We start from the raw sequence: 15,708 nt of genomic DNA, 5'->3' as shown, positions 1-15,708 counted from the left end.
TTCTGTAGAAGAAGTTGGGGTTGACGACGGGGATGTTGCGTCGTCCACCGTCCTCGAGAGGTTGTGTGAGTTCGTCGAGGAGATTTTGTTCCATGACGTCATAGTTGAGTTGCCTGGATCCTCGTACATTGAGGGAGAAGCCACGCACCTTACAGCACACTTTTCCATTTTTTGTCTTGTACCCGTAATTCTTGGGTCCTGCTGAGGTGAAATCGATGATGTAATCACCGTCGTCCAATTCGTTAGTCATCTCTCCGAGGTAATCGCCTAGCGGAACGTCGGCTTGACCTGGTTTGTGCGAGTAGATGACGGAATCGGTGTCAAAGTAGAGAACTTGTTGCTTTAACAGTTCCAGGTAGCTGTATAATTTGAGCCGAGCCCAGCAGGTGGTGAAAGCGGCGACGAAGATGTTGATTCGTCCGTTATCGGGTTGATTGTCTTTGAGCTCGGCGTAGACGACCTCTAGGGCTTCGTCGTTAGCGATTTTGACTTGTTTTATGTCGTTGAAGTGATTGGAAACGAGGGCGAAGAGTTGCGCTGCGGTGTAGACGACTTCGGTAGTGGGTTTGTGTAGGTTTTCGCCGAACTTGCCCCAGAAGGAGTTGAGCATGAGTTTGGCGGTGGCTTTGCGTCCGGGATTTTTCTGGATCATGGCCGGATCGAGAGCGATGCCTTCTTTCTGGCGGTATTGTTGCACGTACCGTGTCTTGTCTTGGGGGGTGTGACACCAGCTCGGGTAGCCGGCGGATTCCTGTTTGATTTTTAGCCAGGTGTTCACGTAATCGGCGAAGAGTCCTGTACGACGTTGTCTTTCCGGGAAATGGTGGACTTCGTGGATCTTGATGAGCGTGTATCCCATGGCAACGGCTTTCTCGATTTCGGGGGTGCACCAGGTCCCTCGTAGCGTGCGTTGCTCGGCCGTGTGAGAGCATCGATGTGATTTCTCAAGGAGGGGTTTGTTCATTTCGTGTTCCACGCACGATCGGCAGAGTGGGAAGGTGAGTTTACCCCTGTGCCGAAAAGGTAGAACGGGATGGTAAAGTTCGTGAGGTGGTAGTATGTCCACTTTGGCCATACCGAAGTAGTGATGGATGTCTTGGTCGTCGGGGTTGACGATGACTTGCGGGTGTCCTACGGGGTATTTGCTTCCCTTGTTGACCCAGGGGTAGAGCGACGTCACGTCGATGTACTTGATTTTCTCTCCTTGAGCCACGTCGGCCACGTGATGTAGTTTGACGGCGTTCGTGCGTCCTCCGAAGAAAGCTTCTCTGGGTTCGAGCGGTTTGACGATTTCGAACGTGTCTAGAAACTGGCTGAGATCAGGGTCGGTTTTGACTTCTAGGGCCCAGTCGCATTCCCACTTGACGCAGAGCTGGTAGCCTTGACGACTGAGAAGGTCGTGTTTGCGGAGTGTGGCCTCGTAGACTTCCTGCATGGTGCGATCGGCGTGATAGATGGGATGTCGGTCTCGATGGGTCGGGAAACAGCGTGGACATCCGTGCCATAGACATCCGTGGAATTCGTAGACGGTTCGAGTGGTCGGATCGTATCCGTCCACGAGATGATTGTCCAGTCGGATTTCACCTCCGTTTCGCACGGTGCGGATACGATCGCCTTGACCCGTGCGTTGCAACGAGTGTTCTTGCCAGGCTAGCCATTTCAGGGCTTCGACGGACTGATTGGATCGGGCACCGTGCCATCCTCTCGGGGGTCTGGAGGCGATGGTGTTGAGCGGGACGAGTTTCTTGCGCCAGAATCGGTTGCAGGCGGAGGCGATGGTGATGCATTTCTCCATGGGGTCAAAGTCGGCTTTTTGTTTGAATTCTTGCCGGAACTTTTGACAGCCCGCTTTGAGGAGTTTGACGTCCGACTCGCAGTAGGCTTCCATTTCTTCCCTTAGTACGAAATGGTAGTGGTCGTTGACTTTCTCTTGGTACCACTGGTCGAATTCGGCTTTCTTTTTGGCGGACATGCCGTCGGGATCGTACATGTCTCGCGGTGGCATGGGACCTTCGTACTCTTGATTTTCTAGAGTGTTGAATTTGTGTGGGAAGAATCCTTTACGCAGTTCCTGGATTCCGAAGGTGGCGGGAAAGTTGGCCAGCGGGAACGGGAGAAAGCAGAGGGAATCTTTTAAAGTCAATCTGTCGGATTTTAGGGACAGTATCTTGGTGCCGACGGTGATTGGGTCGGTGACTTCTCGATGGGTGGCGTAACAGTGTTGCAGGATGAACATCCCGTCGTAGCCTTTGAGATTGTGAAAGAGGACGATGACGTTCCGTTCGTCTCCGTCCTGGTCGACGGCGAGGGATTCGAGGTGTTCGAACATGTCGGCGGTGCAGTTGGGCCCGTAGAAGGAGTGGCATATCTCATCTTCGTCGTCTTCCAGGCAGAGTAGAATGGGTGTCTGATTCCCTTCGGCGTCGGTGATGGCTTCGTAGTCGCAGTACACTTGAAGGGGCGGGTCTTTGTCTACCCAGACTCGCGTGTCTGGATCGTCGGGTCCGGGTTCTTCGAAGGGTCGCCCGTTGACTTGGTCGCGCGACACGCGTATCTTTTTGGGCTCGTCTTCGTCTTCGGGGATGCGTTGGATGTAACAACGGTGCGTCTCCAGATAGACTTGTTTTTCACAGATGCTGCATTCGCCCCATCCGCACTTGTGACCACGGGGACGCCCTCCTCGCTTGTTCTTGCGTTTAAGCTCGTAGACGTGACAACACTTCTCACACTTTTTGTAAGTGTTGCAGATGGAGTGTTTGCTGTGACTCTGGACTTGCGAGTGAGCGTCGTAGCATCGGTCTCCGAAGAATTGTCTGTGACACGATTGGCAGATCTTGGTGGGTTCGGGAAACTTGCCTGGAGCTAGGGGTCGTTTTTTCTCGATGAAATCGGGGCAGTCTTTTCGTTTGCAGGCGGTGCACCATTGACCGAGGCAGGGATGATGACGAAAGTCGTCGTGATCGTAGCCTCGATTGCATTCGTCGCAGAAGTAGGATTTGCCGAGGAATCCCTTAAACGAATTGCATCCGTCGTAGTGATCGCCTTCTTTGATGAGACGAATGATCTTATCCGAGGGTTCGGGTCCCGCGTAGATGATCATGTGGGGTGGGTCGATGGACATGACTTTGAGCTGGTAACCAGGTAACGCTCTTTGAAATTGTTGCAGTTCGGGAATGCCGCAAGGTCCTTCGGGAACGTTGGCTCGACGGTGGAGGTCTTAGGCCAATCGCTCTTGGACGGGTCGCCCCTGTTTGAGATTGTGGTAATCTTGGTCACGCGTATTCATGTCGGCGTCTACCAGGGCTTTCATGGTGACGATGGCGCGAGCGCAGCAGAGAGTGTCTTTGTTTCGGATGGTCACGCGCGACCGTTTGACGATTCCCCGCACGGCGGCGCAACTCGGCCTGTATCGTTTTCCGTTCCCGCTGCCACGACCCGGGGTACGTATGAAAGTGGTTTCCATGGTAAACGTGTCGTCGGGGGTGAATTCTTCGTTGGAGTTGAGTTTGGCCGCGAGAGACTGGAGATAAGTGGCTAGTCTTTCACTCCCTTCTTCGAATTCTCGCACGGTGAAGGTGGTGGATTGAAAGGCGTGCGTGAAGGCACGGGACTGCATGGTGAAATGGACCGTGGAGTTGGGTGTCAGTGTAGGATCCTGAGCGATTTGTTGCTCGATGGATCGTTGAAGGGCCTGAGTCAATTCTTGGCCTAGATTGTCATCGCGAGTCACGTCTCTGTGTTGTCTGAGCGTGGCTTCGTACCGTTGTTTGTTGAGGACGTTTCGCCAGCGACGTCGAGCGCCTACGGGTCTTAAGTCGAAGTCTAGGAGGGGGCTTGTATTGCTACCACCTCCGGTTTGGAGCGTCGCTCGGTCGTGAGCCGGATCAAAGATCCAGTCGTCATCGTCGAAGGGGAAGGCTTCGTCGTGGGTCCGTCTGGTCTGTAAAGACAACAAACACAACGTTTTTTTTTTTAATTAGTCAGTTTTTTATTATCAGTAATCCAATAAGTAGACGACAACATCTAATGCCTTCCTGAAACTACTTCCTAGATAGAGTCTCTTTTTCTCGTTACGCTTGTTGACATAATAACCATAGAAAGCTGGAAAATGAGATCTGCCTCCGTAATTAAATCTACGTGTATATTTCTGTCTTTTGATTTGTATGTGACCGTGGCCCCATTGTCTTTTCAGTTCGGCGTAATCCAAGATACTTCTGTGAAGTTTGTTCAATAGTTTATTGTTCCTTCTATCGCGTATGCTTTGCCAAGTTGCTAAGTCAAGTACGTAGCACTTCAGTTCTTCCGGTAGCCAATCCCAGTAACTCTGCAATAGAGTGGGAACGATTTCTTAACTACCTATTATGAGCATACTTAGCGGAGCGATAAGCGACGGGGTTAGATGAAAGTCTTTTCTATGGGTACCATTCCTGGCCTAAACAACCCTAACAATACGGTTCTTATACAGCTGTCGTATTGGTCTACGTAGGTTCCGTACATGCGCATTTCCCTATTTCCATTTCGTGGGCATATCCGTTGAACCACTTTGATTGGGCCATGGTCCCATGATGCTTTGATCTTGGCGAAGGTGCGTATCTCGTTACAAAGCTCTCGCCTGATTAAACGTTCGCGTGTCTCGACGAGAGCCTCGGGAGGTAACCAATCCCAGTAATTCTATGAAAAAGATTAGGGTTAGAGTTCTAAAGATTACTTTCTTACATAGGGTGCATGTTATACTCACTGATTCATATTGATCCATCAGTTGGTTCATCTCCTCGTCGGTCAGCTCCTGTGCCATGGTTTCTTCTTCTTCTTCTTCTTTTGAGCGCTCGATACAAGTTGAATAACTCAGAGTGACTCGAACGGACCCACTCACTCATTTTTATACACGCGGTATAATGGTGTCCAGTCTCTTACCGTGAGGGGGTAACCCCTTAACAAACATGGTATAAATGGTGTCCAGTCTCCTACCGTGAGTAGGGGGTGGTAGGGGGATACCCCCTATCCCCTGGGTCTGGGTAACACGTGACTTGGTCTCGATCTGTGATTGGCTGGACGGATCTTCATAAAAAGGAATCCGCGTCGTCGGTTCGCCACTCTGAGTTTTTTGAACTTGTATTGAGCGCAGTCATGGCCTTGAGAGAGATTGGACTACAAAACCATGTACCTAGAAAGCCTAATATTACGTATGAGGAAGCCATCGACCAGATAGACGCACCCTGGACCCGATTTTACGAGGAGAGGAACTTTCCTATCCGGGATGTGTTGGCGGGTCGACGATGGATGATACACATCCAAGACTCTAGTCAGCTCGAGGTGATGCTCCACCAAATCTTCTTTTTCATGGACGTGCAAAGGGAGAACTGGACGCGGAGTCATAGCATGTATCGGAGAATAGAGAAGTGTTTCGCGAAAACGTTGTTTAACGTGATCCGTACTATATACAAGAACCTTGTATGGGACGTGAAGGTGAAGCCGCCCGTGGACCGGATCACGTTTCACAGACTGATGCTGTGTTACGGGTTCGAGCCTTTCCAGACCTACTGGACTCGGAGACAGAAGAGAACAGCGAAACGCTATGTGAACGTTATCAATTTTTATTACCGTACTTTTAATCAATGTGACCAAGTAACAATGCGATCGATGATCGACGCGAACGATAGATTACCCAACGTGTAAATAGTTGTGAAATAAAAAAATCAGAGTGTGTTTTTTCTTAGTATGGGTCCTGTCCGTTAATCAGTATGGCTTCGGCGACTCCTCGTGGGTATTCGTCGATCCATTGAAAGAACTTGCAGGTACGCTTGGGACATTTGAGATAGAGCCTGTCTGGGTTGGACTGGGAGTGGGAGGTGGCTAAGACCAGGGATTTGCTGCATAGACATCGGAAACGAGCGGGGTCGATGTTCCTGTAGCAGGGGTGGGTCTGTTCTTCGACGCGTTTCAGGTAAGCGTCCACCTCTTTGACGCCACAGGTCCCATAACACTTGGTGTAGAATCTGGAAGAGGGGCATCGGTAATATTCCCAGGTACCACCGTCTGGGGTTTTCACGCTTCCGTATGTCAGGGGTACCATACAACGCGGGCAAGTGGGATCTTGGGGTTTCAGTTGGGCTAGGAACTGATCGGGGTCGAATTCCTCCCACACTTGGACTTCGGTGGATTCTCCTCGGGCATCCACTTCAGGGGCTGCTTCCAGGAGTTGCACGGTTCGAGGAGGTGAGTCTGAGAAGATAGAGAACGAGTTAGTATCCCAACAAGGTGTTTTCACGTCGCATGGTTTGTAGTTGTTTACCTTCTACTTCTCTTTCTACTCTCTGGGGCAAGAGCAGTTTCAGTTTCTTTTTGGGCGATTTTTTCTTCTTCCTGACGGGTTCGACGTGTGAATCCATGACGACTTCTGCTGAAAAGTGACTCGTGATGGAATGCGTGGTTCGACTTTATGGACGTTTTTAACCAATCAGTGACGTGTGGTGTGATGGGATCATGTGACGGTCTTCGTTCCGATTGGCGGGATCTGAAGTGGGCACGTGATCCGGGAAAAGTACGGAGTGAAAGTGGATCCACGGCGCGGGTATAAAAGGAGCCCGTGGGACGCAGCGAATCATTCTCGACTTGCTGTTGACGCGGTGATGACCTGTAGGATTTTGGATGAGACAACAGTTGAATCGAGCTTCCGACGTTTTGGATAGAGTCGAAAAAGAAGGCGAAAGACCGTTACACGCGAGGATAATTGACTTGGAGTTATGTCTTGTCTCTCCTTTGTACTATAGGCTCCAGAGGCACTTGATAGACTGGGGTGTGCGTGGTTGCTATCCTCATTTGTCGGGCTTGGATATCACGAAGCGAGCGGATCGAGAAGGAAAGAAGTTTAACGAGTTTGTCTGAGGGTGTCAAGATGACTTACTATAGCAACTCGAACCAGATTCGGGACCTCGTGGAACAGATCGTGGATCTGAAGGTACACACTTTAAGAGATCTCGACGCCATTCCGGATGTCAGAGTGGACATGTACATTTTTGACAATCTATTCGAACCGTCAGGTCAAATACCCGATAGTCTGTGGTCTTTCGAGCTCTTGATGAGACGTCGTCCTGACTGGGGTGGTACGATTTTGGAGATGATGAAGAAGAACAAACACGTGTTTTTGTTCTGCGGTGAGTGGTGTCGAGTGATGTACCGAAGTGGTAGCGGACAATTCAAATTCGTTCATTGTCGGGATCCCACCCTGGACACCGAGCGTGCTTGTTTAATCGCCACGGATCACCTCTCGTACCTGATGGCCGATGCCATCCGTGATCTGTTTGAACCCTTGCGGTTCGCTTGTGACCTGTCACGACGGGTGTTGGAGAACGACGAGAGTCCCATGGTGAAGGAAACACTGACGTTCAATAGGTGCACTTACAAGGAAACATGTCTGAAGTTGGAAGAGTTGATCTACGATATCATGCGTCAGCGTGATCTGTGGAAGGATCGGTTTTTCTTCCGTGCCATCGAGGCCGCGGAGGATGACCTGTGTGGTGAGTGTAAAGAGAGTATGCGTCAAGCATTCTATGTGAAGGGGAACGAGGAGGAAGCCCTGAAGTGGAGACCCGGTAAATGTGATTGGAGAAATTGTAAATATTATGCCATGGATACCTTTGAGGAAGACTGTGATGATGAGTACGGTCAGGAAATGTAAGAACATGAACTATGCCCAGTACTTTTCAGATTCGGACTAAGTCTTTTTCGCCTTCTTTTTTGTTTAGCCAATCAGAGTCGATCTTTTCGTAAGAACCAATCAGGCACGACGTTTTTGTACATATAAGAAAGTGTGAATAAAGAATTGGGTTCAAATCTTCATGTCTCTTGTCCTGAGTTGGTTGATCTCTAGAGTGGGTACGACCATGAACGATCGATGGTGTTGGACGACCTTGTGTTCCAAGTGCACTAGTGTCTACGAGCGATACGGTAAGGGTGAACCCCTCCCCGACCTTGTCAGCGATTCACCTTTGGAGGTGTTTGACCATACCGACGTCGAACCCAACGTGATGCGTTTTGTCGTTTATATCTTGTGGTTGAAACGGCAACCCGATTCATTTAAGAAGTATCTCGAGGTACGGGAGCAACGTTTCGAGTTGTGGAGACAGTGCGTGTACAAACTTTATCGACTATGAAGAAAGGTCAAAAGCCGCTTTCGACCGGAACGTTACTGGGACGGTACCGGGACCCTTCCAGACCCGGTAGTCTAGGCGGTCTGACGCGGTTCGCCCAGGCCAATAAGATCTCGGTACGACGCGCTCGCGAGGTCCTGCAACGGGATTTGGGGTACACGTTGCACAAACCCAGACGTCGTCGTTTTCCCACGGTCCCGGTGGTGGTGTTCGGCATCGACGAGCAGTGGGCGGCTGACCTGATCGAGGTGATCCATATTTCGAGGTACAATCGAGGGTATCGTTATCTCTTGACGGTGGTGGACGTGTTTTCCAAGCACGCCTGGGTCCAGCCCTTGAAGAGCAAGACGGGTAAAGCGGTGACGGAAGCCATGGCAAAGATCCTGAAAGGCGGTAGAAAACCCATCAATCTCCAGACGGACGACGGGAAGGAATTCTACAACAAGACGTTTCAGGATTTGATGAAGCAGAAAGGCATTCATCATTTTTCGACGCGCGGGGATACGAAATCCAGTGTGGTGGAACGGTTCAATCGGACCCTGAAGGAACGTATGTACCGGTACTTCACCGTGAAGAATACGATGACGTATGTGCCCGTGTTACAAGAGTTGGTCCGAGGGTACAAGCGATCGTATCATCGCAGTATCAAGATGGCTCCCGATCAAGTGACTTTGGGCAATAGCGAGGACGTGTGGGAGACTCTTTACGGTAAAAAGAAAAAAGGGACATTGAAGAAACCGCAACTCGAAGTCGGGGATCGTGTGAGACTGAACAAGAAGTTCCGTCAGTTCAAGAAAGGGTATTTACCCGGATGGACCGAGGAGGTGTTCGTAATACGCCGAGTGCGTCCTGGGAAGGTCATCACGTACAAGGTGGAAGAATGGGACGGTACGGCGGTCGAGGGCACGTTCTACGCGCAAGATTTACAAAAGGTGAACGTGAAAGACGACGATCTGTTCCGCGTCGACAAGATCGTCAAACGAAAAGGGGATAAAGTCTTGGTGCGCTGGAAAGGTTGGCCAGTCAAGTACGACAGTTGGGTGGATAAAAAGGGCTTGTACGTGACCCAAAAGCCCAAGACGAAAAAATGAAAGACTTTTACGTGCAACTGATGAGCAATGCCAGCACGAGCGAGTTCCCGGACAACAAGGCCCAAAGTTTCAAGAACCGTCTGCCGAACCCGTTGCAGTTGAGAGAGTCGGGATGGAAAGTGGGAATCAGCGACCTCTCGTTTCCGTCCGCGACGCGTAAGATGGGTTTGAAGAGATCTATTCTGTTTGAATTCTGGTGGATCGATATGGTGAACGCGTCCATAAACCTATACACGCGGGTCTCTTCGGTGACGCGAGAAGGCGATTTGGAATTCACGCCGAGGAGTGGTACCGAGTTAATGAACATGATACGAGATCGATACCTGCATAGGTTGAACTCTCGAACGGATGTCGACGTGACCCTGTACAAGAAAGACAGTCCCAACGAATTACTGTACACGGTCATGCATCGGGCCGAGCATGGAGAATGCGTCCTGGACAATTCGAGAACGTGCCGCAGTCTCCTGATCCATGGTAAACGCGTCTACCCTCAGATGAACATCGGCATCGAATTGGCCCAGAGGATGAAATGGATCAAGATGGGAACGTTACAGAACGGACGACCGGGTTACGTCTTGGGACCCCATTTGAGGAAAGAATTTCCCAATGGAGTCGTCCCCACGGCCACGGACTTGATCATAGGACAAAACGACGGGGACGAACTATTTTACAAGATCGACACGGACACCTTACATTTGAGTTGTTTCATCAATTGGGTCTTCACGGACCTGGATCGCAGTTACGCGGAAGCGTTCGGTCACGAGCGTCGTTCCTTGTTCGTGTATTCGAATGTGGGACAGAGTATGGTGACGGGAAATAAAGTCACGGACCTGTTGAAACAAGTGCGTTACGATCCGGACGTGGTCGACCTTCAACCGAGACACATCCTATATCTACCGGTGCGTACGGGCGTTTTGGACATTATCGAGACTGAGGTGTCGGAGGAAGACGGACGACTGGTGGACTTTGCGTCGGGTGTGACCACGATCACGTTGCATTTCAAGAGAGAGGATGAGTGATTTTTACATCACTTTACCCAGTCACAGCAGTAAGAACGAGTTTCCCGAGAACAAGGCCAACAGTTTCAAGATCAGGTTACCCAATCCCTTACGCCTGGAGGGACATGGATGGAAAGTGGGGTTGTTTAGCATCGCCATGCCGGATGACCGCGTGAAGCTGACTTCCTTGATGTCGAACCATGATAAGAAAGTCAACTTGTTCTATTGTGCCTGGAGACGCCTTGAACCTCGAACATCCAAGGGGTATTCGTATGGAAACGCTTACTTCGACACGGATGACCTCAAGAATGCGATTTACCACGTGGACGGTGTTGGACTCATGAAATCCATGATCGCCTTTTTCGAGCGACAACGCATCTTCAAACACGACGGACCCAAATTAGGATCCAAATATGTCGGAGACGACGGGAAGAGAACCTACATCAAGTTCAAGTGGGACGGGGAAGACCTGGTCACGGACAACGAAAACATCGTACGTCACGGAGCGGATGTACCCGCCTTACTCATCAATGTCGACCTGGCTATGAAAATGGGATGGCTCCAAAAGAGCAGCAGCGGTTACGTGCTGGGACTTAACTTACAGCTCGAATTCTTCAATGATGAAATTCCCAACCTTAGTGTCCGCGATGGGGATGTAATTGGCTCGAATGGGGTACCTGTCTTTTGGAAGGTCGTAACCTTTTCATCGAGGGGAGTCAAATATTTGAGACTCAGCATCCATTGCAATTGGCGTTTTATGAACCTGAACGAGGCTTTTGAGGCAGTGGTGGTGGGAAACAAGTCGCGATCCTTACTCGTCTACTCGGACGTGGCTAGAAGTGGCGTGGTGGGAAATCAAGTCACGGATTTACTGAGAGAGGTCAACTTGATTCGAAAAGGCGCCGGTACTCAGTACTTCGAACCCGCTCACATTCAATATATTACCGTGCGCAAAGAGGTACTGGACATTATAGAGGTGCAAGTGGCAGAGGCAACAGGAGAACTGACGACCTTTGGAGCTGGCAATACGATCGCGACGTTACACTTTAAGAAATCATGATCGGTGGAGCTTTGATACGGTTTCATCCAGACGGATACCAATCGGGGTCTGGCATATTCGGCCAGGTTTGGAAAGGCATCAAGAAACGAGGTCCCGGCATTCTCAAGGACGTTCTGAAGGAGACGGCCATCGAGGGTCTGAGAGGTTTAAATTCGGGCGGTCAAGGAGGAAAGCCCAATTGGAAAGGTGCACTCGCCGGGTTGAAGCGGGGAGCCATACGCTCCGGGAAACGTAAAGCGACGGAAGAGTTCCAACGCGTGTTGGGTGGTAAGAGAAAAAGAAAAGACCTGTTTGGATCATGATTCCCATCTACTCGAGACGCGTGAGACGTCTCCCCGGAGGGATACGCACGTATAAAGGGGGTTCGCTCTTCCAGAGACCCTCAAAACTCCCAGACTACCGTTGGGTAAAGTCAGCACTGGGAAGGAGACGGAAAAGACGACGTAGACGACGATGACGGACCTGGTGGCTCACGCTAGGTCGGCGGGAGCTCGTAACCCCCGCCTGGACATGTTCACCACGCCTCCTACGGATCTCAGCATGTCGTCGCGACGTGAGGTGAGAATCAATCCGTTCAATACGGGGATCAACCCGGTGACCTTCCAAATCGATCCTCAAGAAGACTTCATCGACATGAACGAGAGTTTCTTCGAAGTGGAGTTGGCCGTCAAGACAGCTGCCGGAGGTAATATAGCGCAAGCGACTACCGTCGGACTCGCCAACAATCTGGTCCACACCCTCTTCAAACAGATCAATGTGAGATTGAATGGGACTCTCATCAGTCCCCAGACCGATACTTACCACTACAAAGCCTACCTCGAAGCGCTATTGAACCATGACCGAGACGACGGTGAATCGATCCTGACACCCGAGGGTTGGTACAATTGTCTCGGTGTACCCAGTCGCGGAGAAGGCGACGTGATGACAGGCAACAAGTTGGATCCTGCTCACAACGATTACAAAGCTTTATCCCAAGATCTCAAGAACATGGTTCAAAGTCGAATTCAGTTTTTGGGTGGAAAGAAAGTGACCTTGAGGTTCAAACCTTACCTGGAAGTGTTTTATCTCAGCAAGTTACTGGTACCCGGCGTACAGATCCAGATTGACATGTACTTCAATGCCCCCGCTATGTGGACCATCCAATGGGCCGGTTCCGATACTCTCAGACTGACTGAAGCCGACGTGAAAGTGAGATTGTTCCTATCTCAAGTGAGAGTGACTCCCTCGGTGTACCGAGAACTCATGACCAGCATGAAAGGCGGAAGAGTGGCCACTTACCCCACGGTAAGAGGTGAAATTCGTACTTACTCGCATCCCAATGACAATCGTCATTTCGAGTGCAGCAATCCTTTCCACAGTAAGCTACCTAATCGGTTAGTGGTGGTGTTGATGAAACAAACGGCCTTCAATGGAACTGTGACGGTCAATCCGTTCAGTTTTGAACAATTCAATCTCGTTTCCATCAAACAACTGGTGAGAGGTGAAGAGTACCCCTGAACCCCAAGCAGGAAGGTGAACTGCGTCTGGTGATCGATTTTGGAGCCAATCCAGGCACAAACCTGACCATCTTGTTGTACGGCGAATTCGAGAACATGATAGAGATCAACGAGAACCGAGTCGTCCTCTACGACGTATACCAGTGAGAAGAAAGAAGAAGAAGAAAAAATGGAGACAGTAGCCTTGAATAATTTGCAGTTGGATTATTTGGCCCGGACGAATCCGTCGCTCTGCTGTGTTTTTTACGGCACGGTCCCTTGCGATCGGCTTCCCAGGACAGTCCCTCAAGAGGGACCGACCGCTTACATCGTGAACACGGACCCTCACGACAAACCGGGCATGCATTGGATCGCTTTGTGGGCTGACAAGAACAAGTGCGAGATCCTGGACAGTTACGGTCTACCGTTGGACACGTACGTCACCACCGGACCGATCCAAGCCTGGTTGGACCGTCATTTCAAGTACCAGATTCACAACGGCAAGAGTCTACAGTCCCTGTTCAGTCAGAGTTGCGGTGATTACGCCCTGATGTTCCTGATCGACCGAGCCGAAGGTCGGGACATGAACGAGTTCTTGAATCGTTTTAAGAAAAACGAGTTTGTGGAGAACGATCGTAAAGTAGGGCAGATGTTAGAACGTCTGATCGTGGACGAGTTGGATTGGCGCAAGATTTGTAAAACCCCGTGTCACCAGGACACGTGCGGTTCCTCCCGAGGAGTGCGTCATTTGTTATAAAGTAAGCTGTTCGAAATAAAAGACGTTCATTTTTGAGAAAAGGACGTTGCGTAGTCATGGCTCTTCAGTTTCAAGGGCATAGACATTTGGACAACGTGATAGCCAGGTTGGAAAAACGCTACGGAAAAGCGGGTAAAAAGACGCCTCAACCCAGTGCTTTCAACATGGTCCGAAAAAAACAACCACAACCCGCAAGAAGAGTCGCTCTTCAACCGGCTCCAACGGCTCCAACGGCTCCAATGAGTGTCCTGGACACCGGTGCATTACCAGCGACCGTGACCGTGCGTAGGAAACCCAAGAGAGCCGCAAGAAGAGTCGCTCTTCAACCGGCTCCAATGAGTGTCCTGGACACCGGTGCATTACCAGCGACCGTGACCGTGCGTAGGAAACGCAAGAGAGCCACAAGAAGAGTCGCTCCAAAGGCTCCAAAGAAGGGAAAAGCGTGGTACGCCAAGAATTTCCAGGCGAAGAAACTCGTGAAACGCAAGAGTCGCGCCAAACCACCCATCTGTTTCAATCGTAGAACCACCCTCTTGAGTCTGTTGAAACGCATCCCAGCCGTCAAGACCACCTTGGTCAAGTTGATCGGATAAAAACGGAACGTCTCTAGACCCTGGACCATTTTTTCAAGATCATGGAACGGCGCAAAGCGTTTCAATTTCACACGCCGTCGAGTTTGTTGATAGCGGGTCCGTCGGGGTGCGGCAAGACGGTGTTCACGACCAAACTGTTGTTGGAGAACGGCGACTTGTTCCAACAAACACCGAAGAGTATTCACTACTGCTACGGATCGTGGCAAGACGGTTTCCAAAAGCTCAAGAAGGGTGGAGTCAAGTTTTACGAAGGCATCCCCGACAGCGACCAGTTACCCCGATGGTTTCCTGGCGGGGGTGTGTTGGTCTTGGACGATCTAATGGACGAGGGCGGTAACGACAAGCGCGTGTTGGATCTCTTCACCAAACACTCGCATCATCGGAACATCACGGTGATTTACCTGTGCCAGGATCTATTCCCCAGCGGAAAATTCGCCAAGACCATTTCCAGAAACGCGCATTACATCGCAGCCTTCAAGAACCCTCGGGATCAGTTGGGGATACGAAATTTACTTCTGCAATCGTTTCCCACGCAATGGCAAGAGGTGTTGGACACGTTTCGCAAGGTCACCGATCGACCTTACGGTTACATGCTATTGGATCTTCATCCAGCCAGTCAGGACGATCAACGCGTTCTCAGCCATGTGTTAAAAGACGAAGGATTCGTCCGATGCCATCAGTTTGCAACCCCATCATGTTGAGGAGCGAGGTCGAGTGGTTTCCGCTATTCATTCACCTGTGTAAAAACAGGCTCAAATACATCATGAATCCCCACGAGCTGGACTACGAACCGATGAGACAGGTCACGGAATGCGAGAGTTACCGTCAAGTACGGTCCATCATCAACGCATATAACGGTGAAGGTTTCGATTATTTGGTTCATAAACAACGAGAACTCGCCGAGAAGAAGATAGAAAGAGAAAGGTACATGGATAAAAATGAGCTCTTATGGTAGTGACGATTTCAACTTCTCGGCTCTGGAAGATTATTCGCCTTGGGGGACACCGGCTCGGACGAGTACTCCGATTCCGCCTGCCGCGGGTGTGGGTGCGAGTCTGAACACGCCTCCTTCACCGCGATCGTCACTGGCGACACCGCCTCTGCCCAATGTCTCGCCCGTCGGAGTGGGCACCACTGGCTCGGGTGCACCGCAGACCAACGTCACGGTGGGTGTCGGCAGTGCTGGATCGGTGTTTCGCGCCAATGTCACGGCAGGTGTCGGGGCACCCAGGATAACAATGTCCACCCCTTTGACACGAGCCGTTCGAGGAGGGAAACGACCGAGACGCGTCCCGCGTCAAAATACACCGACGTCCTCCAGCAATTCCGGAAGCCGCAGAAGAAGTAGCGCTAGTGGTAGCGGTGGAAGAGGCAGAGGCAGAGGCAGTGACAGAGGTGGAAGTGGAGGCGGAGGCGGAGGTGGAGGCGGAGGCGGAGGCGGAGGCGGAGGAGGTAGTGGTGGCGGAAGTGGCGGTGACTCCACACCGCCTTCGTCGATTCGATCGGGTCTTTCTCGAGCTCGAAGAAGAAGAAGGAGGAGGCGAGGAGACCGTGTTCTCGACCAAGCCCAGATGCAGCAACAAT

At 50.9% G+C, this 15,708-nt stretch overlaps 1 protein-coding gene across 1 annotated transcript; it reads left to right on the top strand.

Moving 5' to 3' along the window:
* Positions 1 to 13,963: 13,963 nt before the first annotated feature.
* Positions 13,964 to 15,047, top strand: LOC149098452 (uncharacterized). The gene has a single exon (XM_089278584.1). It carries the CDS (start codon positions 14,166 to 14,168, stop codon positions 14,823 to 14,825), a length of 660 nt encoding a protein of 219 aa, XP_089134710.1. The 5' UTR covers positions 13,964 to 14,165; the 3' UTR covers positions 14,826 to 15,047.
* Positions 15,048 to 15,708: the final 661 nt, after the last annotated feature.

Source organism: Orbicella faveolata, unplaced genomic scaffold (assembly GCF_042242905.1).
Source record: "Orbicella faveolata isolate gen_17 unplaced genomic scaffold, um_ofav_v1 contig_46, whole genome shotgun sequence".
Classification (NCBI taxonomy): Eukaryota; Metazoa; Cnidaria; class Anthozoa; order Scleractinia; family Merulinidae; genus Orbicella; species Orbicella faveolata.
Note: the sequence above shows the minus strand (reverse complement) of the source record. Positions and strands in the feature narration are given on the sequence as shown.